This window comes from Mus caroli, chromosome 11, assembly GCF_900094665.2.
Source record: "Mus caroli chromosome 11, CAROLI_EIJ_v1.1, whole genome shotgun sequence".
Taxonomy (NCBI): Eukaryota; Metazoa; Chordata; class Mammalia; order Rodentia; family Muridae; genus Mus; species Mus caroli.
The window spans coordinates 97,886,419-97,904,115 of NC_034580.1; the positions used below are offsets into that span (position 1 = coordinate 97,886,419).

The following is a 17,697-nucleotide window of genomic DNA, read 5'->3' on the forward strand; positions in this document are numbered from 1 at the left end:
CATGTGTTTGTCTGTGTGTGGATGCATGTGCATGTGTGTATTTGTGTGTGTGGAGACCAGAGGTTGACCTTTGATGTTCCATCTTGTTTCTTGAGACAGGATCTCTCGCTGATTACTAATTAGGCTGGGCTGTCTGGCCAGGAGCTTTAAGATCTCTGGTCCCTGCCTTGCAGGTGCTGGAAATACATCCATGTGCTAGGAATTGAACTTGGGTTCTCACGATTTTGCAGCAAGCATCTTACCAACCAAGCCATCCCGCAAGACTCAGTGAGCTCATATTTAAATGACACCTTGGTGGCCATGGTAACAGTGGTAGCGGAGTGACCAAGGGCCCACCGGCCAAGACTATGGTGCTGCTTTCTAGGAACTAAAAGGGCAAGGTGGATGAGGGCGGAAACCGGATGGATGAGGACTAGTGGGCAGAGACAGCGGATAGGAGACCAGGTGGAAGCTAACTAAACCGGAAGTGGAATCTTTTCCTGAAGGGAGGGCTAGATGACTCCCTGAAGAGCCTTCCCTATCCCAGGTATGGATGACATTTTAAAGAGTCACCCGGCGGACACCATCATCAAAAGTTGGCAACTTCGTTTTACCTCCGGGTCTCCTTTCCGAAAGGAAAAAGCACCCGGGCTGGCAGAGAGCATGTAACTTAGACCGCCATCCCTGGTTTAGTGCCGGCACACGGTCCAGCCACATTTTTAGAAAAACGTTCCCTTTTAGATTTGACTTGTCTTACTTAGCCAGATTGACAGGGCGGGGGTGGATAAGTCCCTATGAATAGCGAGCACGCGTGAATGAGACTCATTATCTTAAATTGAGACTGGTTTCTAAGAAAAAGAGAAGGGGGAAAAAAGTCACTGGGCCGACAGCTTCCCCCCTCCCCCCAGCCCGTAGAGGACCAGGGCTTTGCCACCCTCCTCCCTGTGAGTACACAGACTCCACTGGGCCCCAGCAAGAGGAAGGAAACAGACAGAGGGAGGAAATCAAGAGATTAGAGAAGCTGACAGACGGAAATAGCGACTCAGGAGCCGCGCTGTCCGGGCCTCGTTCCCCAGGGAACCTTTTGTACCACGGAATCTAGTTGCCTGAATGAAAAATGATATCATTTATTTCTTTTGTCCGAGTTGCACTGTTTTCTGCAGACACAGAAATAACCTAACACCGCAACACCCGACTGTTGGCCAAGTGATAGAGTTATCTGTCATCTTGGCCCTCAATAATGTCCTGAATAAACAACCACAGGCTTGGTGATCTAGGGAGGGGCCCTGCTCCCCCATCCCCATGATGACGCTGCAAAGAGCCTTGAATGAGCAGCTGGCCGAAGCCAGTGCTGCTAGCTTGAGAAGGAGGGTGACTTTGTAATCACCAGCAACACCTGCATTCAGTCCACAAACACTTGCAAGCTCTGACCCTGGCCAAACTCAGTGCAAAAGGCTTGCAACTACAGATGTGCAGAGATGGCTGAGTGTTGGCCAGAAGTCAATATCAGATATCTTCCCCAGTCACTCACCATATTGTCTTTTGAGACAGAGTTTCTCACAGAACCTGGAATTCAAACTCCAGGGCTCCACCTGTCTCTGCCCCTGAGGCCCAGTACTAGGAGTTACAGATGTGTGTCAACGTGCCTTGTTGTTACATAAATACTGGCAACCTAAACGCTTGGCTTGGAGTTTATCTTTTAGATAATAGGGCACTGTGGTTTGAACAGGGAAGGGAAGTGATTTTTGTATTAGAACTGTCGTGGTTCATTTTCGGTGGTTAACTACCTGAGGCTAGTTAATTTATTTAGAGGTGTGCTTTTTTTGCTCAGGACTCTGGAAGCCTAAGAAGATTTGTATGACTTCTGGTGAGGACCTTCATGCTGGATAGCATCATGGTGGAGGTCATGACACCACCAGCATGTGCAATAACCAAGCCACTTTCTTAATAGCTCATTAATCCATTCATGAAGATTCTGTTCCCGGGATGCAATTGTCTCTTTCCAGATGGCACAATGGAGATGGGGTTTCGGCATGAGTTCTATCAGGGGCATCATTCCTTGGGGTCATCAAGAAACCCTACCTTATGTAGTATTTAAAACTATCTTTACTTATTGGGGTTACACATATGCCACAGCACATGTGTGGGAAGTTTGAGGACAACTTACGGGAATCTCTTCTCTCTCTTTCCGCCATGTGGATCCCAAGACCAAACTTAAGTTGTCAGATTTTGTGGCAAGCACCTTTACCCCTAGAGCCATCTCAGTAGCCCTCCACCCTTTGTTCTCTCAGGAGACAAATGCAGATATCTTTCTTATAAATTGCAAGGGTGAGAACATAGAAAGAATCAAAATATCTACTCACGGCAAATGCCTGGGCAGTGACATCTTCGCAAAATGGGACAGTGTCCAGTAGTTTTAAATGATCCGACATGAGGCTGGAGAGATGGATTAACAGATAAGAGCATTTGGTGCTCTTGCAGAGGGCTAGGTCTTGTCTGTGGAGGTCAGAAGAGGCTGTTGGATCCCCTGGAAGCAGAGATACAGTTGAAAGCCATCATGTGGGTGCTGGGAATCAAAGCAAGATCTGATGCAAGGGCAGCCAGAACTCTTAACTGCTGAGCCAGCTCCCTAGATCAATTAAAAAATATATATATATATATGTTTTTTACTTTTTCCTTGATAATTGTATTTGATCATTCCCACCCTGATTCCTCTCCTCCAGAGAAAAAAATATTGCCAGGCAAGAAGGGGCCTGTGGGAGAGACTCAGGCAGCCTCTCAACTTCCCCTAGGCTTGTCTGGATGCAGGAGATCTTATGGCAGAAGGCAGATCTTATGGAATCTCTGAGAGGCATGCATACAGGAAACGCACTAGTTTCTTGGGCTGAGAGGCAAGGTCCCAGCCCCCTGCTCAGTGTTCCTGGAAGGTGTGGAACTCTCTCTTGTACAGGCTGGCCCTTCTAACCTACTGTGATTTCTAGATCTCTACCTTGTTCAGTCTCCAGTATGCCAGTACCAATCTTGGAACCTGCCCACCAAAAGGCAGAAGTGATGTTTTAAAGTACTAGGAAAGTCTTTTAGCAAAGCATAGTCTAATAAGAATGGTGTGCATGCATGCTTTTGTGAGTGCATGACTCTGTGTGTGTGTGTGTCTGTGTGTGTGTGTGTGTGTGTGTACTCAAGTTTCATGAGCCAAGTAGAGGTGAACAGTGAATGTTCCCTAAGAGGGTTTGCAGTGGCTTTGGTGGCTCGAGGATGCTCACTGATAAGAATGTAGTTTAGGGAAATATGAAGGACTCCTCTTAGAGAATGCACATCTGGAGACTGGAGAGATGGTTCAGGCTTCATAGGCACCTGCTGCTTTACAAAGGACAGGAGTTTAGCTCCAAGCACCCACATGGTGGGGGGTTGGGGAGTGTCACAACTGTCTATGACTCTAGTTCTAGGGAGTCCATGCCTAGTCCTTCAGCACCAGACACACACATGGTGTACATACATACATATGTGCAGGCAAATACTTATACATATTTTTAAAGAATGCATTTTTAGACTTTTAAATTACATACAGACACACACACACACATTAAACAGGGTCTCACTATGTAGCCTAGCTGGCCTTGAATTTGTTGTTAGACAGGCCTCAAAGTCAAAGAGATTCACCTTTCTTTGCCTCCTAAGTGCTTGGATGAAAGGTATGCATCACCATGGCTCTTCTAGACTTCTTAACCCATGGGTCTCCTCCTGACAACTGAACCCCTCTTTTTTTGAGAAAGGTTTTCACAACATTGCCCTGGATATCCTAGAGCTTGCTGTGTAGATCAGGCTGGCTTTGAACTCCCAGAGTGCCACCACTCTCAGCTTTGTAGAAAGAATATCTTACAAGCATCACCTAGAGACACTGAGGGAGACTCGAAGGAAGAAGCGGACCAGGACTGAAGGAGAGGTAACTAACCATGTGGAAGGCACAGAATGGTTTGAAAGAGTTAAATAAGTAAGAGCTAGTGGGGGAATGAGCCAAAGCTTATGTCTAAGGCACCTATTAATAAGTGCTCTCAGAGTCGTTATTGTTGAGAACTAAGTGAACGGGAGGAAATATTTACTACACAGCTTACATCTATTTTATGTCCAGGTTGGAGCCACAGAGGGAAAGAAAAGCCACCATGTTATACTTGTCCCAGAGGTAAGCTTTGCGTCCACCCCAGCCGAGAGTCTGCAGCCTCGCGGCAGAGGGAGAATGCAGGCGGTCCTGGAGCCACAGATGACTTTCTGAAATTCTGAAGAGACATGTACCCTAGAAGGACTTCAGGGCTGAGCATATGTAGTCTGCTGCAAGTCTGCCTGATGCTAGCAGCAAACCAGACAGACGCTTTAAGAAAAACGTGCGCACACAGCCAACAGTGTGGCTTTTATGCCTCTCCGGGGCCATTTGGTTTTCAACTCATAGGGCAAGATGAGCATGTGACATCAGAGTCACACACATGTTGTGCGCTCTCTCTCTCTCTCTCTCTCTCACACACACACACACACACATGCACACACACACACACACAATTTTAAGTACTGTACTTGCCCTCAGATTTTTCTTCCTTTTTTTTCTTTGTGGTGAGTGTGTGTGTGTATGGGCACTGGGTTGGAGAACTATCTGTAGTGTCCTTCTCCAGACTAGACATGCCTTCAGTGCTTTACAGTCACAGGCCCTCTTGGTACCCCAGACCCTCATATGTGGGCCCATTTACATCCATGAACATTTACACCTTACTCGCCACCTCCTCAGGGAGGACAAAGCCAGCCTCCTCCAGGGCCTCTATCTGTGTGTCAGCTAATTTTCTTTTTCTCTATAGGACTTTTCATTTCTAGACATTATGCAATGTACAAGTTATCCATCCAGGCAAGTCTGTTTCCCATTGACAGTGATACAACGCAGACTGACTGTGTTTTGACGACAATAACAAGAAAGTTTAATTTGGCTCTGAGTTCTGGAGGTGCAAGGTGGCGGGTGATCCGGGAAAGGCCTTCTTGCTAGAGCTTCCCAGGGAGCAGGTCAGGTGACATGAGGCAGCAAAAGGTGCATGGGTCTCTCCCAGACCCCCTCTCTCCATGTAGCCATTAGGAGCTCTGCAAAAGACCATCTCAAATCCCAAAGGCTCTGCTCCAAATGCTGACACTGGGTAAAGTTTTCATCTTCCCAGTTCTTAGCAATGAGACTTCAGACTCATGCCCAAACCGTTAGAGACGGTGACTGTCACTATTTCTTGTAGATTTGACACAGTTTAGAATCACTGGGGAAGGGAGTCCATGAGAGATTTCGTAGAACAGGTTGGTCTGTGGCAATGTCTGTGGTAGATTACCTGGAATATGAAGACTCTAATCCTACAGCAATGAACTATAACCTGGAATTATAATACTTAGACATCTCTCTCTCTTTCTCTTAAAGTAGCTTTGGGCCCGGCAGTGGTGGCGCACGCTTTTAATCCCAGCACTCGGGAGGCAGAGGCAGGCGGATTTCTGAGTTCGAGGCCAGCCTGGTCTACAGAGTGAGTTCCAGGACAGCCAGGGCTATACAGAGAAACTCTGTCTGAAAAAAAAAAAAAAAAAAAACCAAACCAAAAAACAAAAAAACTAGCTTTGGTCAGGGTGCTTTATCCCAGCAACTGGAAGGAAACTAGGACTGGACCACATTCAGGAGTCCCACGAGGTGCCATGATCAGCCGAGCCTTGGCATTGGCTGTCTGCCATGCAGCTGGTACTCAGTCAGTAGTTTCTGTACAGCACAAGTGTTTCCCTCCTTTGGTCTCTGCCTCACCCTCTCCTTTCTCTGACTCCTCCCCTGACCATTCATCTCTTGCCTCTGTCTCCCATCTGTAGGAGAGAATGGTCCTGCAGCTTTGTCAGGCAGCAGAGGTCGGTGGTCCTCTGGGTCCTTCATCTTCCTCCCTCTTTTCAGATCTTTCTTATAGACATCTATCGCTGCAGCTGCCCACTGCCAGCTCCAGGTTCTTGGACAAGGACGAAGCTCAGGAGCCCCAGATGACTGTAGGAAAAGGAGGAATCATATGGACACACAAGTCAAGTCTCAGTCTCCAATACTGCCCTGCTAGGCATACAGAGAATGTGACATCATTCAAAGCTCCCTTCAGTGCCCACAGCCCAGCTTCTTGCCTTTCCTGGGGAGTTGATATCCTAATTGTGGCACATCGCTCATTGCTTCCATTTCTCCAGGCATGACTGACAGTATCTGAATCCAGCACTGCCTACTCTCCTTCTTGGCTTCTGTTTCCTAGTGTGGTGAACCCGCTGAAGAGCCATTGCAATGCAAACCCCATGCAGATAACATGTGCACCAGGTTCCATGTATGCAGGGCCCTACCCTTCCTGCCTCTATTCATCTGGTTCATTTCCTTCCCTGTCCCTTTCTGTATCTTCATATCCCGAGCCTTGAATCCCAAGTTTTCATTTCTTTGTCCTCTGCTTCTTCGCTGATGGGGTCTCGAGGCTTGCTCTCACTCCCCACTTGACTCTCAGCAGACCTAAGAACTGCTGAGTGCAGGGGCAAGGGCTCATTGATTTAATAGAAATACTTTAATAGATAGTAGAATCCCAGGGTCTGGGGAGATGAAGCAGTCATTAAACCGATTGCCTTGCAAGCACTCAGATCTGGGTTCAAAGCCCAGACCCACATAAAAAAGCCAGGTATGCTCATATATGACTGTAATCCCAGCACTAGGGAGGCAGAGATATGCAGGTCCCTGGGACTTACTATCTAGCCAGCCCAGCCCAGTTGGCAAGCTCCAGGCCAATGAGAGATGCCCATGTTAAAAGGGGGGAGGGGTCTGTGGAAACACTACCCTAAGGCTGTCCCTTGGCTTCTGCTTGCATGTGCCCATCCCCGCACATCACTACACACAGTGTTGTTCTGTGCAAACGTCCTCGTTTGCTATGCGCCACATACTCCTTGCTCCTTCAGTCATCGTAACCACACCCAGCCCATGCCATCCAACCAATCCACCCAGCTGCAGCTGTGCAACTGCAGCACATTAGCCATCTTCCATACATCTGGTTCTGGGTGTGTCCGGATGAGCAACAGAGAGAGACCTGCTTTCCTGAGTCTTGTAGTCTAAAATGGCAAAGGGATAAAAATATGATTAATAAACTACGGGGACAAACACTCTGAGATAGGGGTGGCTTGTTTTTCTGTTTGTTTGTTTTTGCTTTCTTTTTCTTTATTTCTGTTGTTTTGTTTTTGGTTTTTTTTTTTTTTTTTTTTGAGACAGGGTTTCTCTGTGTAGCCCTGGCTGGGACTCACTCCGTAGAACTCACAGAGATCCAACTGTCTCTGCCTTCTTATTGCTGGGATTCAAGGCATGTGCTAACTCCACCCAACAAAAAGGATGTTCCTTATGAAAGCTAAATTGAAGGGCTTTGGACTGGCCTGACTGCTCAGGGAAAGTGATCTTGTCTAAGGTTGAAGAATGGATACATTTACAGGCAGGCAGGGAGCTTCCCCAACTCCAGAAAGAGCAATAAGTACTTGGAAGTGGATAACTGGACCTCAGCCACTTCAAAGCAGGGAACACATATCTACTGCCCCAAACTGGGACTTATTAAGGAGTAAGACTAGAGCTGCTAATAACTACACTGGGCCATCGGTGTCACTGGGGATCACCCTGCCCTAGTCTGACGTTACGAGGAACATTCATGGTCCTATTGACTAAAAGAAACTCTCCTCTGTCTCCTGTCTCTTTAGCCACAGAAAGAACCTCAGAGATGGTTTAGTGGCTAAGTGCGCTGGCTGTCTGCTCTTCCGGAGAATCCAGGTTCTGTTCCTAGCACCCACACAGTGGCTCACGACTGTCTGCCAGTCCAGTTCCGGGGGATCTAACGCCATCTTCTGATCTCCTCAGGCACCAGGCTTGTAAATGCTACACAGGCATATATTCAAGCAAAAGCACTCATACACCTAAATTAAATCACAAACAAAACAAGAACACTTCCAATACTGGTGGAACTTTCCCAAGACCTGAGACCTCATGTGCCCTCAGATGGGGAAACCAGGGTACACTCCAAGAATGGGGAAGGCCCAAGTGCTCTCATCCTCAGTGGTCAGGAGACAGGGTTGGGGAATGTGGGTGCCTGTCAGGGAACCTGTGGAAGAGGGTTTATACAGGTCTCAGCACCAGATTTCAGTGTCTATGGCTCTGGGTCACCCAGGAAGCCTCTGCAGGCCCCTCTGTCTTCCCTGCAACAAGTCCAAGTCATTTCAAAGAGAGTGGGGGAACTTGGGGACCCTGTGGCTCTTTTGGGTTTCTGCAACTTTGTCTCCTTTATGAGGAGGAATGGTTTGTTCTTAGACTGTAAGTAGGGCCTCTTCGAGTGAGAAGTGAGTGGTGTGTACATGTGTGTGTGTGCATGTGTGTGTGTGTGTGTGCGTTTCCTTCTGTCTCTCTGTCTGCTTGACTCTCAGCCTATTAATACAAGCCCCGTGTCTGGCTGTACCCCAAGCACACACGCTCCCTGCCATAGAGTACCACCCCTCCCAGATCAGCCTGTTGTTTGTTCTTTCTGATGGGCGCCAGCCTTGTAGACCCCATAGAGGTAGAATATAACTTTCCATAAATAAACTCTAACCTGACCTACAATTTGGACCTTGGGGTTTTTGTTTTGTTTTTTTGTTTTTTTTCCCTCTTCGTGGTAATGGGATCACAGCCCAACCTAGTCTCTCCTGCATCTGTCTGTCCCAGAAAGCAAGTCCTAGGTGTGTTGGGTTTGGACATCACTTGGACTCTCTGATCCCCCACATCCCTGGCATGTGATGGGAATACAAAGGATGGTGGATGGGCTTCCTGCATCCATGGTCAGCTCTGCTCAGCCTGTGTCTTTATGTGAGTGGAGTCTTTGCTTAGAGGGTCTGGGACCCCTTCTCCTTCAGTGCAGCCTCTAGCAGCACTCTCTTCTGTGTTCCTTCTGGAACCACTGTCCCCTGGGGTCACCATAACATTATTTGTCTCTGCCGGCTCTGAAGCACAGTTAGTACACGACCGTACAACCGGTGTCTTCACCTATGCCCATTGGGCTGTGCATAGCTGAACAAGTGCAAGGACCAGGAACTGATCTTGGAATTGTTTGGGGGGAAGCTTTTTAATCCTGAGTACCCCTGTCTCCTCAGCTTCAATTGCAAGCCTGCCTCCAGAGTCTCCATCCTCACCCTCTGCACCACACTGCCTTGTGGGGCTGGCCAAGGTCTCTATGGCCTCCTGCTCTAAGACATTCTTCAGGATGCCTGGATTCCCTGAAGAGTCCTTCCTGGAATCTGGAACCACAGGGACACTGGCAGCACTCGTTGATATTTGTCAAAGACGTGATACTGATAATTCATTTAGGGGAATTCATTGGGAGTTGAAACAGAAAGCCAGTGAGGGCTGGGGATAGAGCAGTAGAGAGCTTGCCCAGCAGGTACAAAGGCCCAGGTTCAACCCCCAGTGTGCGCACACACAAATCAAGATGGAAGCTTATATTAGGGATAGAGTTCCCCTCACGCAAAGATGCACTTGACTGGATTTAAAGTGTTGCAGTTTCAAATCCAAAAAACAAAACAAAACAAAACAAAACAAAACAAAACAAAACCCTGGAGGAAGGAGAGGTTGAGACAGGGCCTCTTATAGCCAAGATTGGCCTTGAACTCCCAATCATCAACACACCCCTAGTGTTGGGTTTATGAATGTACTACCCCACCAGACCCATAAAGCAGGAGCCCTGATGTTGAAGGAAGAGCCAGGCATTGCCTCTGCTTTGGAAGGCTTTTACACTTTTTTTTTTAAGATTTATTTATTTATTTATTATATGTAAGTACACTGTAGCTGTCTTCAGACACTCCAGAAGAGGGCGTCAGATCTCTTTACAGATGGTTGTGAGCCACCATGTGGTTTCTGGGATTTGAACTCTGGACCTTCGGAAGAGTAGTTGGGTGTTCTTACCCACTGAGCCATTTCACCAGCCCCTGGCTTTTACACTTCTATAGGTGTAAAATTCACATTTTGAAAAAGCTTGGCCCAGTGATGAACTGGTCCTCAATTGAATTTGGCTTTGCATTCATCCCAGCATCAAGCAGGGCTTGGCCAGATGAGGCACTATCCTGTGAACAAATGAACAAGGGAAGACCTAGAATTGGGAATCAAATAGTGGGGTGGGACTTCACAAGAGAGAGGACACATCAGACGCTGGGACAGTCCTGGAAGGTTCAGGGGCAGGCGAGAGTTCCATGAACCTTAAGACAGGGGAAGGAATTCAGGTGGTGTCGGCAAGTAGATTCAGCTAACTGAAGAGACAGGGATAGCCGCAGGGCCACTGGGGCTTGATGGAGTGGGAGATGAACATCTTAGCGGGAGAAGGGTCTGGAGCAAGGAGGAGCAATGGGATGACCTGGACCAGGGGACTGGCTCGGTGAAACGGGCACTTTTGGAAGACAGTGTGGAGAGTGGTCTGCTAAAGGGAGGCTGGGATCATACCCTCACGATGACCCAGCTGGGGAATGAGAGCCAGGTTTGCAAAGGAAAGGATGACTGTGACTTTTCAAAGGAAACACATAATTGCCACAAGGGCTACCAGAGAGCAGTCGGAGGTGTCATCAAGGTTTGGGTCTTGTGACCAAGGGAAGGGAGTGAGATGACAGTGGCGAGACATTGTGTGTGGTTGACAAAACAAGACCACAGCCTCCTGCTTGAGATTCATTGTCTTTATTAACAATGCCTCTGGTCGACAAAAAAACAAAAAAACAAAACCAAAAACCACACACACTTGTGCTTCACAAAGCGATATTAACACTGCCTTTCTCTACAAGAAAAAAATGTTGGCATAAATAACTTAAATGAGAAAATAAATATGTCACTGAACTCTTTAAAAAAAAAAAAACCCGCGACTTTCAGTCTTGTGGATGAGTCTCACATGGAAAGTTCGCCAAACCCACCAGCCCCAAGCCACCTCCCCACCCCCTCTGCTCCATGTGCTTCTGTTACAAACGCTCTCTCTCCTCCCCTTTTAACAATTAAAATCTACACAGAAAGTAAGAGGTGTCTGGAAATGATTTACAAAAAGATTGTGGGTGGCGCTGTGGCGCCTGACAGCTTCTCAGCATATGTACAACACTTGCGCCCCCCCCCCGTATTATTCTTTTTAATGTAAGATGTGCTGTCTCAGAGGACAGCGCGACGACGCTCTGTTTCTAGACAGAAATGTGTCCGTGGGTGGCAGGCAGGAGGTGGTGTCCTGGCAAGGGACAAGGATGGGAGGTGACTGGCAAGCCCAGTTTCCTCCAACGGCCTTAAACTGTTGTGTAGAAAATCCCTTTAAAATATGACAAGGCAGTTGGGGGCGGGACACTGCTTTTCGGGGGGCCAGGAGTGTGATTTCTGTCCCTTCCACCATCTCTCGGACTTCCCTATCCCAGATATGGATTTGAAGGCAGATTTGAGAGGAAGGAGTGGGGGAAGCCAAACCTCTGAGGCGGCGAGGCTGGGAGCCAACAGCTTCTTCTAGGCGATTGCCCACCACAATCTCTCCCCTAACCCCTCCCCTGTCCTCCTCTCTCTCACCTGTCTACACGGGGCACCCCAATCCTTGGAATCTCAGCAGAGTCCCGGTCCCTATTTTACAAAGAAGACCGTACCAAAAGAGAATCACGTAGCCCAACATCACACTCAGGGGCCAGGTCAGGGTCAGAAACCCTATCTAGCCTGCGCAGGCTTTACATTTGGGTGGAGGGAGTAGATCTTACTGTATGTCCATAACCAGTCCCAGGTTTTTCGTTCCACACTCCCTTCCCTTTAAGGTGGAAACACTGCCTTGTCCTGTATGGGTCCGGCGACGGTAGAAAGACCTCCATCCCACCCGGGGCTAGGCAGAGTCTGGGACTCAAGCTCCCTCTCCTGGCCCGCGGGAACCCCACCCCCTCCCCATCCCCCGCAGCGGGTAGAAGGACCTGCGGTCTCTACGGGCTGGGAACTCCACACGGTCTGGAAAGTTTGGCACCCCTGGCCTGGGCTGCAGGCTTTACACTGAAAACGAATCGGATCGCGCGGGGGCTGCTTAGGCGCGGGCTCGCTCTAGTAGGCGTTCTCCAGCTCCGCCTGGTTGGCTTTGGCTCCCCGGGCGCCGGGCCGGGGCTTGCGACCCTTCTGCGGCCGCGCGGTCTCCGGCCCGAAGTCCTTGAGCTCCGACTGGTTGTGGAAGCGGGTGAGGCGCTTGCACTTGCAGGAGGCCACCAGACGCACCTTGCGCGAGCGCGGCGCCGCGCCCCCGGGGCACAGCAGCTGCACCCGCTGCGCGCGGTAGCGATCCGGGATGCAGCGGAAATCCGGTCCGTTCGGGCGCCACCACTTCACGCGCCCGATGGCGTTGGGCAGCAGCCGCGCAGGCCCGCACTGGCCGGAGCACACCAACTCGGTGACCGGCTTGGCGCTGCGGCACGGGCCGTCTGTCAGGAAGCGGGTGTAGTGCAGCTCGCGGCAGCTGTACTCGGACACATCTGCGGAGAGAGGGATGCGTGAGGGGCTGCAGCCTAGGCCAGACTGGCCTGCTCCTTCCACCCTTCCCTCTTTTTCCAAACCTGCCCTGCGCTTTCGAATCTGTGTGGATTATAGGAAGGAGGCACCGGGGAGCAGGGAGATCCCGCCCTGGCTTCTCTCTCCCTGTCCTTGGAACCCAGGGATGAAACACTGGAGCTCTGTCACTTACTTTCTTTGTGATCTGTGGGCAGGGTACTTAAAGTTGCTTTTCCCCACATCTGTAAAATAGGTTGCCCAAGGATTCAACGACTTCATCCACTATTACACCGGGCACTACGTGGCACAGAATCAGAACTGGCAGCTCTTGAGATTGGGTTTTTATGTAGCCCAGGCTGGCCTCAAACTGGCTGTATAGTTGAGGATGGATGGTCTTGAACTTCTCAGCGCCCATCTCCACTTCTCCGGGACTAGGGATCCCACCCAAGGCTTTGTGCCTACTAACCAAACACTCTTCCAGTTTAGCTCCTCATCCCCAGCCCTGCCTGGTAGCCTCTAGCCACACCTGGCTCTGGTCCTTCCTAAGCTCCTTAACCAGCCACTGGGACAGGGGCGGGATCCCAGGAGATGGAGAAAGGAGTGGAGGTTAATTGAAGGCAATAAATCAGGACAGCTGCTGTGGAGGAGCGGGGTAGAAGGGCAGGTGGTAGGGATAAGAATTCATTAGACTTGAAAGCGACCAAAGGCGGCGCGTCCAACCCCCTCATTATCACAGGTCCAGGCTGAGAAAAGAACTTGCCCCAAAGGCAGGGCTGGGCTGCTTGGGGGGAGGGGGGGAGGGCTACCTAGGATGCCAGGGCTCTCTGGCTCCCGCGAGGGTGAAAGTGATCTGTTACAGGACCCTAGGTGGGGGCGGGGCGGGGCGGGGCGGGGGCGGGNAGAGGGCCTTTCGCTCTTCACTCGCGACTTGGGTCGGAGTTCTGACCCAAAACCTATAGCTTTTGCTACCACAAGCATTTGCTTAGCACCTGCTGTATACCAGACTCTCTTGTTCTGTGTACCTTGAGCTGGTTACTCAAGGGTGGCTGGATCTGACTTAGAGTCTGTTCTCTGGGGAAGGAGATTGGGTTGGATGCCCAGGCATATCTTCTAGGTCTGATGCCTGTCTCCTCTCCTGGACATGCCCAGGCTCTATCTCCTACCATGAGCTTAGATGGATGGGAGGCTTTTAACTAATCCATGTGTGGGTCCTGTCTACCTCCAAAGGTTCCATGGTGTCAGGATCTATATGACATAAAAGGATTAAAAAAAAAAATCCCAGTACCAAAACCAGAGGGGCAGAGGCCAGGAGAGGGGGCACAGCAGTGGGGAGGTGTAGGCCTTGTCACCCTCCTGTGGCTGGCTTAATTTACTCACCCCTGCAGAGGTGGTATGTGGGGGAGGCCTGTTTGCCCAGGGAAGGACTAGTTTTGGAGCTTTCCAAGAATAGCGCCCTTAGGTCAAGCACTTCCTCTGCAAAACGTGACTGCATTGCATGCTCCTTTGGGGTGGCCCTTTCCTCCACATCCCTTACTGGCTAGGAGACAGGAGGGACAGCGTGTGGTGGCAAGCTGGAAAATGAGCTCTCCTCCCACACAAATGGTGACCAGCAAGGTCATTTCTCTGGAGTGTCCCTCCAGCTGCCACCCCACTCCATTCATTGCTGCCAGCTCCATGCGTGACACCCCTTATCCCCTCCCCCCCCCCAGGCATCTCTCTGTGCTGACTCTGCCTCCACAGGCTCTGCTGTCCTCAGGAATGAGGCAAAGCTGGGGTCAGGGTGCAAGATCAGGGCAAGTGGTGCCACCTGTGCCCATACAGGGGACATTTCACTCAGCTGCCCCTCATGTCACATGCCACCTACAAACCCTGTTCTTTTAATGCTAACTCTCTGGGCTCATTGAACAGACCCTGGGCAAGGGAAACTAAAGGGATTCTTCCTGGCTTCAGGTTCCCACCCAAACCCAATCTAGGGTTGCCTTGCATCTGGATCAAACCAGCTTCCAGTCTCAGCTCTTCTTACTCCCAGGTGACTTTAATCTCAGGAGCCTCTCGGTTTCTCCATCTTCAAGCTGGGGCCTTCTTTACCTCATGTGGTGGTCATGTGGGATATAGTACAGCCATGGATGGCATCTGGCATCCAGCAGGTGCTACCAGCCTCACCATGTCACCTCCCTACTGGTCAGCAGCTAGATCTGACCTGTGTCTTCATCCTTAGGAGGAGATTCTCTGGACCATCATACAAGCCCATGCCTGTGTTAATGCCAGCTTCGGCTGACCTCAGCCTCCACCCTGCCTTGGGTGCTCTCTGTCAGCCCCCCAACGCTGCCCTCCAGGTTCTAATGCTGTGCTAGTATTCTTCCAGGCAAATGTGTCCCTGCCCTGATGTGGCAGAGGCTAGCCACCCACACAAACCTCTGAAGAAGATGCTAAAGCCACCCCAGTCACCTCCCAGGACCCCCCTCCCCACTAATGTGCTTCTCCATCCTGTACCTTTGGCGTCATAGGGATGGTGGGGAGCTCTGCCTCCATTCTCCGCCCGGTTCATGGTCTGGTTATTCTCAGGAGGAGGCTCAGGGTACTCTCCAAGCCCGGGGATGATCTCTGTGGCATCATTCCTGAAGGCTTGCCACCCCTGGCCCTCCACAGCACAGAAGGCAGCGTGAACAAGTAGACAGATGAGGCACGGGGCTAGTGAGGGCTGCATGCTGCCAGGTGGAGGAGGGCACTCGGTAGCACGGGCTCCAGTCCCCAGCCTAGATACGGTTGCCTTTTTAAAGCCCCCTCTGCCTCATGCCAGCCAATAAGGACGGGCTGGAGCAGGGCTGGTCCCATGTTTCCTCGCCCTCCTCCCCCTTGGGGGGGGGGAGAAGGGGTGTGCTTAGCGTCAGCCCTCCCCAAGACTTCTCAAGCTCAGCAAACTTCCAAATTGCTGCTGGCACCTCCCAGGTGACCCGAGGAGTGTGTGTGTGTATGGGGAGGTTGGTGAGGCAGGGACAGAGCCAGCTCTCCCAGCACCTCCCACGGGCAGGGCAGACAGGCTGTGGTTTTCAGATATCAAAATGAGCTTGGCTTTTAATTGTCTGGCTCCCTGGGCCCCTCAGGCATTCTCAAAACAAACTGTGGGCCAGCTTAACAAAGGAAACAAGTGGGGCTTCTACAGAAGGCAGAATCCAGCTTGACCAAATTCCTCTAGCCAAGGTCATTTGTCACCCCTGCCAGCTAATGGTCTCAGTTAAAGGTGTTTGCTCCCCCCACCCACCCAGAGGCAGAAGGATAACTTTTTTTGGGGTGGGGGCAGATTCTGGGCACTCTAACCTAGGGTCTCATGCTTGCTGTGCAAGCACCCTACTATTGAAGTATGACCCAGCCCTGGGAAGGATGCCTTTAAAGGAATCCCATTGACCCCAACTCCACATTGCTCAGCACCTACAATTCTGACCAAGGAGAGACTTCTCTTGGATTTCTCTTCAAAACCAGTAGGAGAGGCAGTCACCAGGCAAGAGGAACCTGGGCTCCATCACATATGATTCTTAGCCAGGGAACTCATGGTGACTTATAGGCTGGTGTGCCAAAGGCAGTTCCTTCCCTGGCCAGACTTCTTGCAGCAGCAAAAGTCATTTCCCTCATCATTTCTTAGCTTATTACATCACCCCCCCCGCCCCGTGTGTGTGTGTGTGTGTGTGTGTGTGTGTGTGTGTGAGACCTGAGGCGGTGTCTTTCTCAGTCACTCTCCCAAGTTATTCCCTGAGACAGGATCTCTGACTAAGACATTTAGGTTAGGCTGGCTAGCTGGCCAGTAAGCCCCCAAAATCCACCTGCCTTTCCCCTCAACTCTGAGGTTAGAAGGTTATTTTTCCACATGGTTGCTGGGGATTCGAACTCATGTCTTCATGCTTGTACAGCAAGCTCTTACCATATCATCTCCCCAGCCTCTTATGGTATCACAAACAGCTCTGGGTCCTAGATGTAAGATCCAAGGAATATATATATATATATATATATATATATATATATATATATATATATGTTTCAGAAAGCTATCTCAGGTCCATCTAAGCACAAAGAAATCCAATGCTCAGCCTGCAGTAGCAGGAGGGCCATGCCACAGGGAGAAGGAGAGGAGGGAGGGTTCACACCTGAGGTGCAAAAGGAGGAGGGGCTGGTGGAAGCTGCACTGAGACAGAAGGTTGGAGGACGCCCCAGCCCTGGAGGGAGACCGGGAAGGAGGCTGTGGTCCGCCTCGCCCGCCCGCTGTGGTATGCTAACTTGGGTAATGAATCAGTATCGTCCACCTGCAGAGCTTCTGCAAGGCTCTGCCACCTGCCTCGACTTGTAAGTGGCCGGTCCATCTGTGGCGATCTGCCTGGGTCCTCCTTTTCATCTTCTGTCACCCACACATCAATGCAGCTGCTCTGACAGCTTTACAAGGCAGACAGAAGTCCCCTCAGGAAGGGGGCTCTGATACCTGCTTCCTAAGTCAGTTTCCTTCGGGGCAGACAAAACCAGCTGTGGCCATTGTTGGGGGTGATCTATCTCTCCTACCAGAGCTGTGGTGTTGTTAGAAGCTGGCCCTTTTGTCTGTGACCTCCAGTCTCCTTTTCCCCTGCTCTGGAATGTGGACTGTTAACCCTGTCTGGGCCAGAAAGCTCTCCTGTTGCTCCAGACTTGGGAGAGGGCAGCTCCTGGGCCCGGGATTCTGTGAGCATGCATAATGGTTCTCACAGCACCACCTGCTGATGGGAGATGCTGCTGGCCACCTTTAATGATGCGACCTGTCCTTGGAACACTTCCGCCACCTGCTGGACGTAACAGGAAAAATCAAGCGAACAGAGAGTGGCCAGGCTCTAGATTTTGTTATTTTATCTGTAATTGAAGTCGTGTCAACAGGAAAAAGGGTATTCAGAGAAACTGAGCTTACCAGACTATCTCTCTGGACCCTCCTCGGCCCACGGGTAGCCCTGCCTTTTCACAGGATGGCTCGTGGTGCCTGCCGTCGTGCCTGCCTTCTGTTTGGGGATCTGGTTTGCTTGGTTTGGTTTTTGTTGTTTTCTTTTTCTTCATTTGAGGTTAAGTCAGTAATCAATGCTTTTACTCAACACAAAATCCTTATCGTTTCCCAAGGTTAAGCCCCAGGGTCTCAGTGGATCCCTGTTGACTGCAGTTTAGATATTTCTGCCCCCCCC

At 50.4% G+C, this 17,697-nt stretch overlaps 1 protein-coding gene and 1 long non-coding RNA gene across 2 annotated transcripts; one reads left to right on the top strand and one right to left on the bottom strand.

Moving 5' to 3' along the window:
* Positions 1–467: 467 nt before the first annotated feature.
* On the top strand, positions 468–8,613 carry LOC110304326. The gene is made up of 4 exons (XR_002379063.1): positions 468–526; positions 3,753–3,922; positions 4,109–4,159; positions 7,723–8,613. It is a non-coding gene; the product is annotated as an uncharacterized LOC110304326 (long non-coding RNA).
* Positions 8,614–10,692: 2,079 nt separating this feature from the next.
* Positions 10,693–15,454, bottom strand: Sost (sclerostin). The gene is made up of 2 exons (XM_021177535.2): positions 15,005–15,454; positions 10,693–12,495 (listed from the first exon to the last, which is right to left on the bottom strand). Exons 1-2 carry the CDS (start codon positions 15,216–15,218, stop codon positions 12,074–12,076), a joined length of 636 nt encoding a protein of 211 aa, XP_021033194.1. The 5' UTR covers positions 15,219–15,454; the 3' UTR covers positions 10,693–12,073.
* Positions 15,455–17,697: the final 2,243 nt, after the last annotated feature.

What these genes read in the sequence shown, in the direction of transcription:
- Sost (XM_021177535.2), bottom strand. Translation starts at nt 15,218, where the DNA reads ATGCAGCCCTCACTAGCCCCGTGCCTCATCTGTCTACTTGTTCACGCT. An exon ending in CCATCCCTATGACGCCAAAG is followed by an intron (nt 12,496 to 15,004) that starts GTACAGGATGGA and finishes CTCTCTCCGCAG; the next exon opens with ATGTGTCCGAGTACAGCTGC.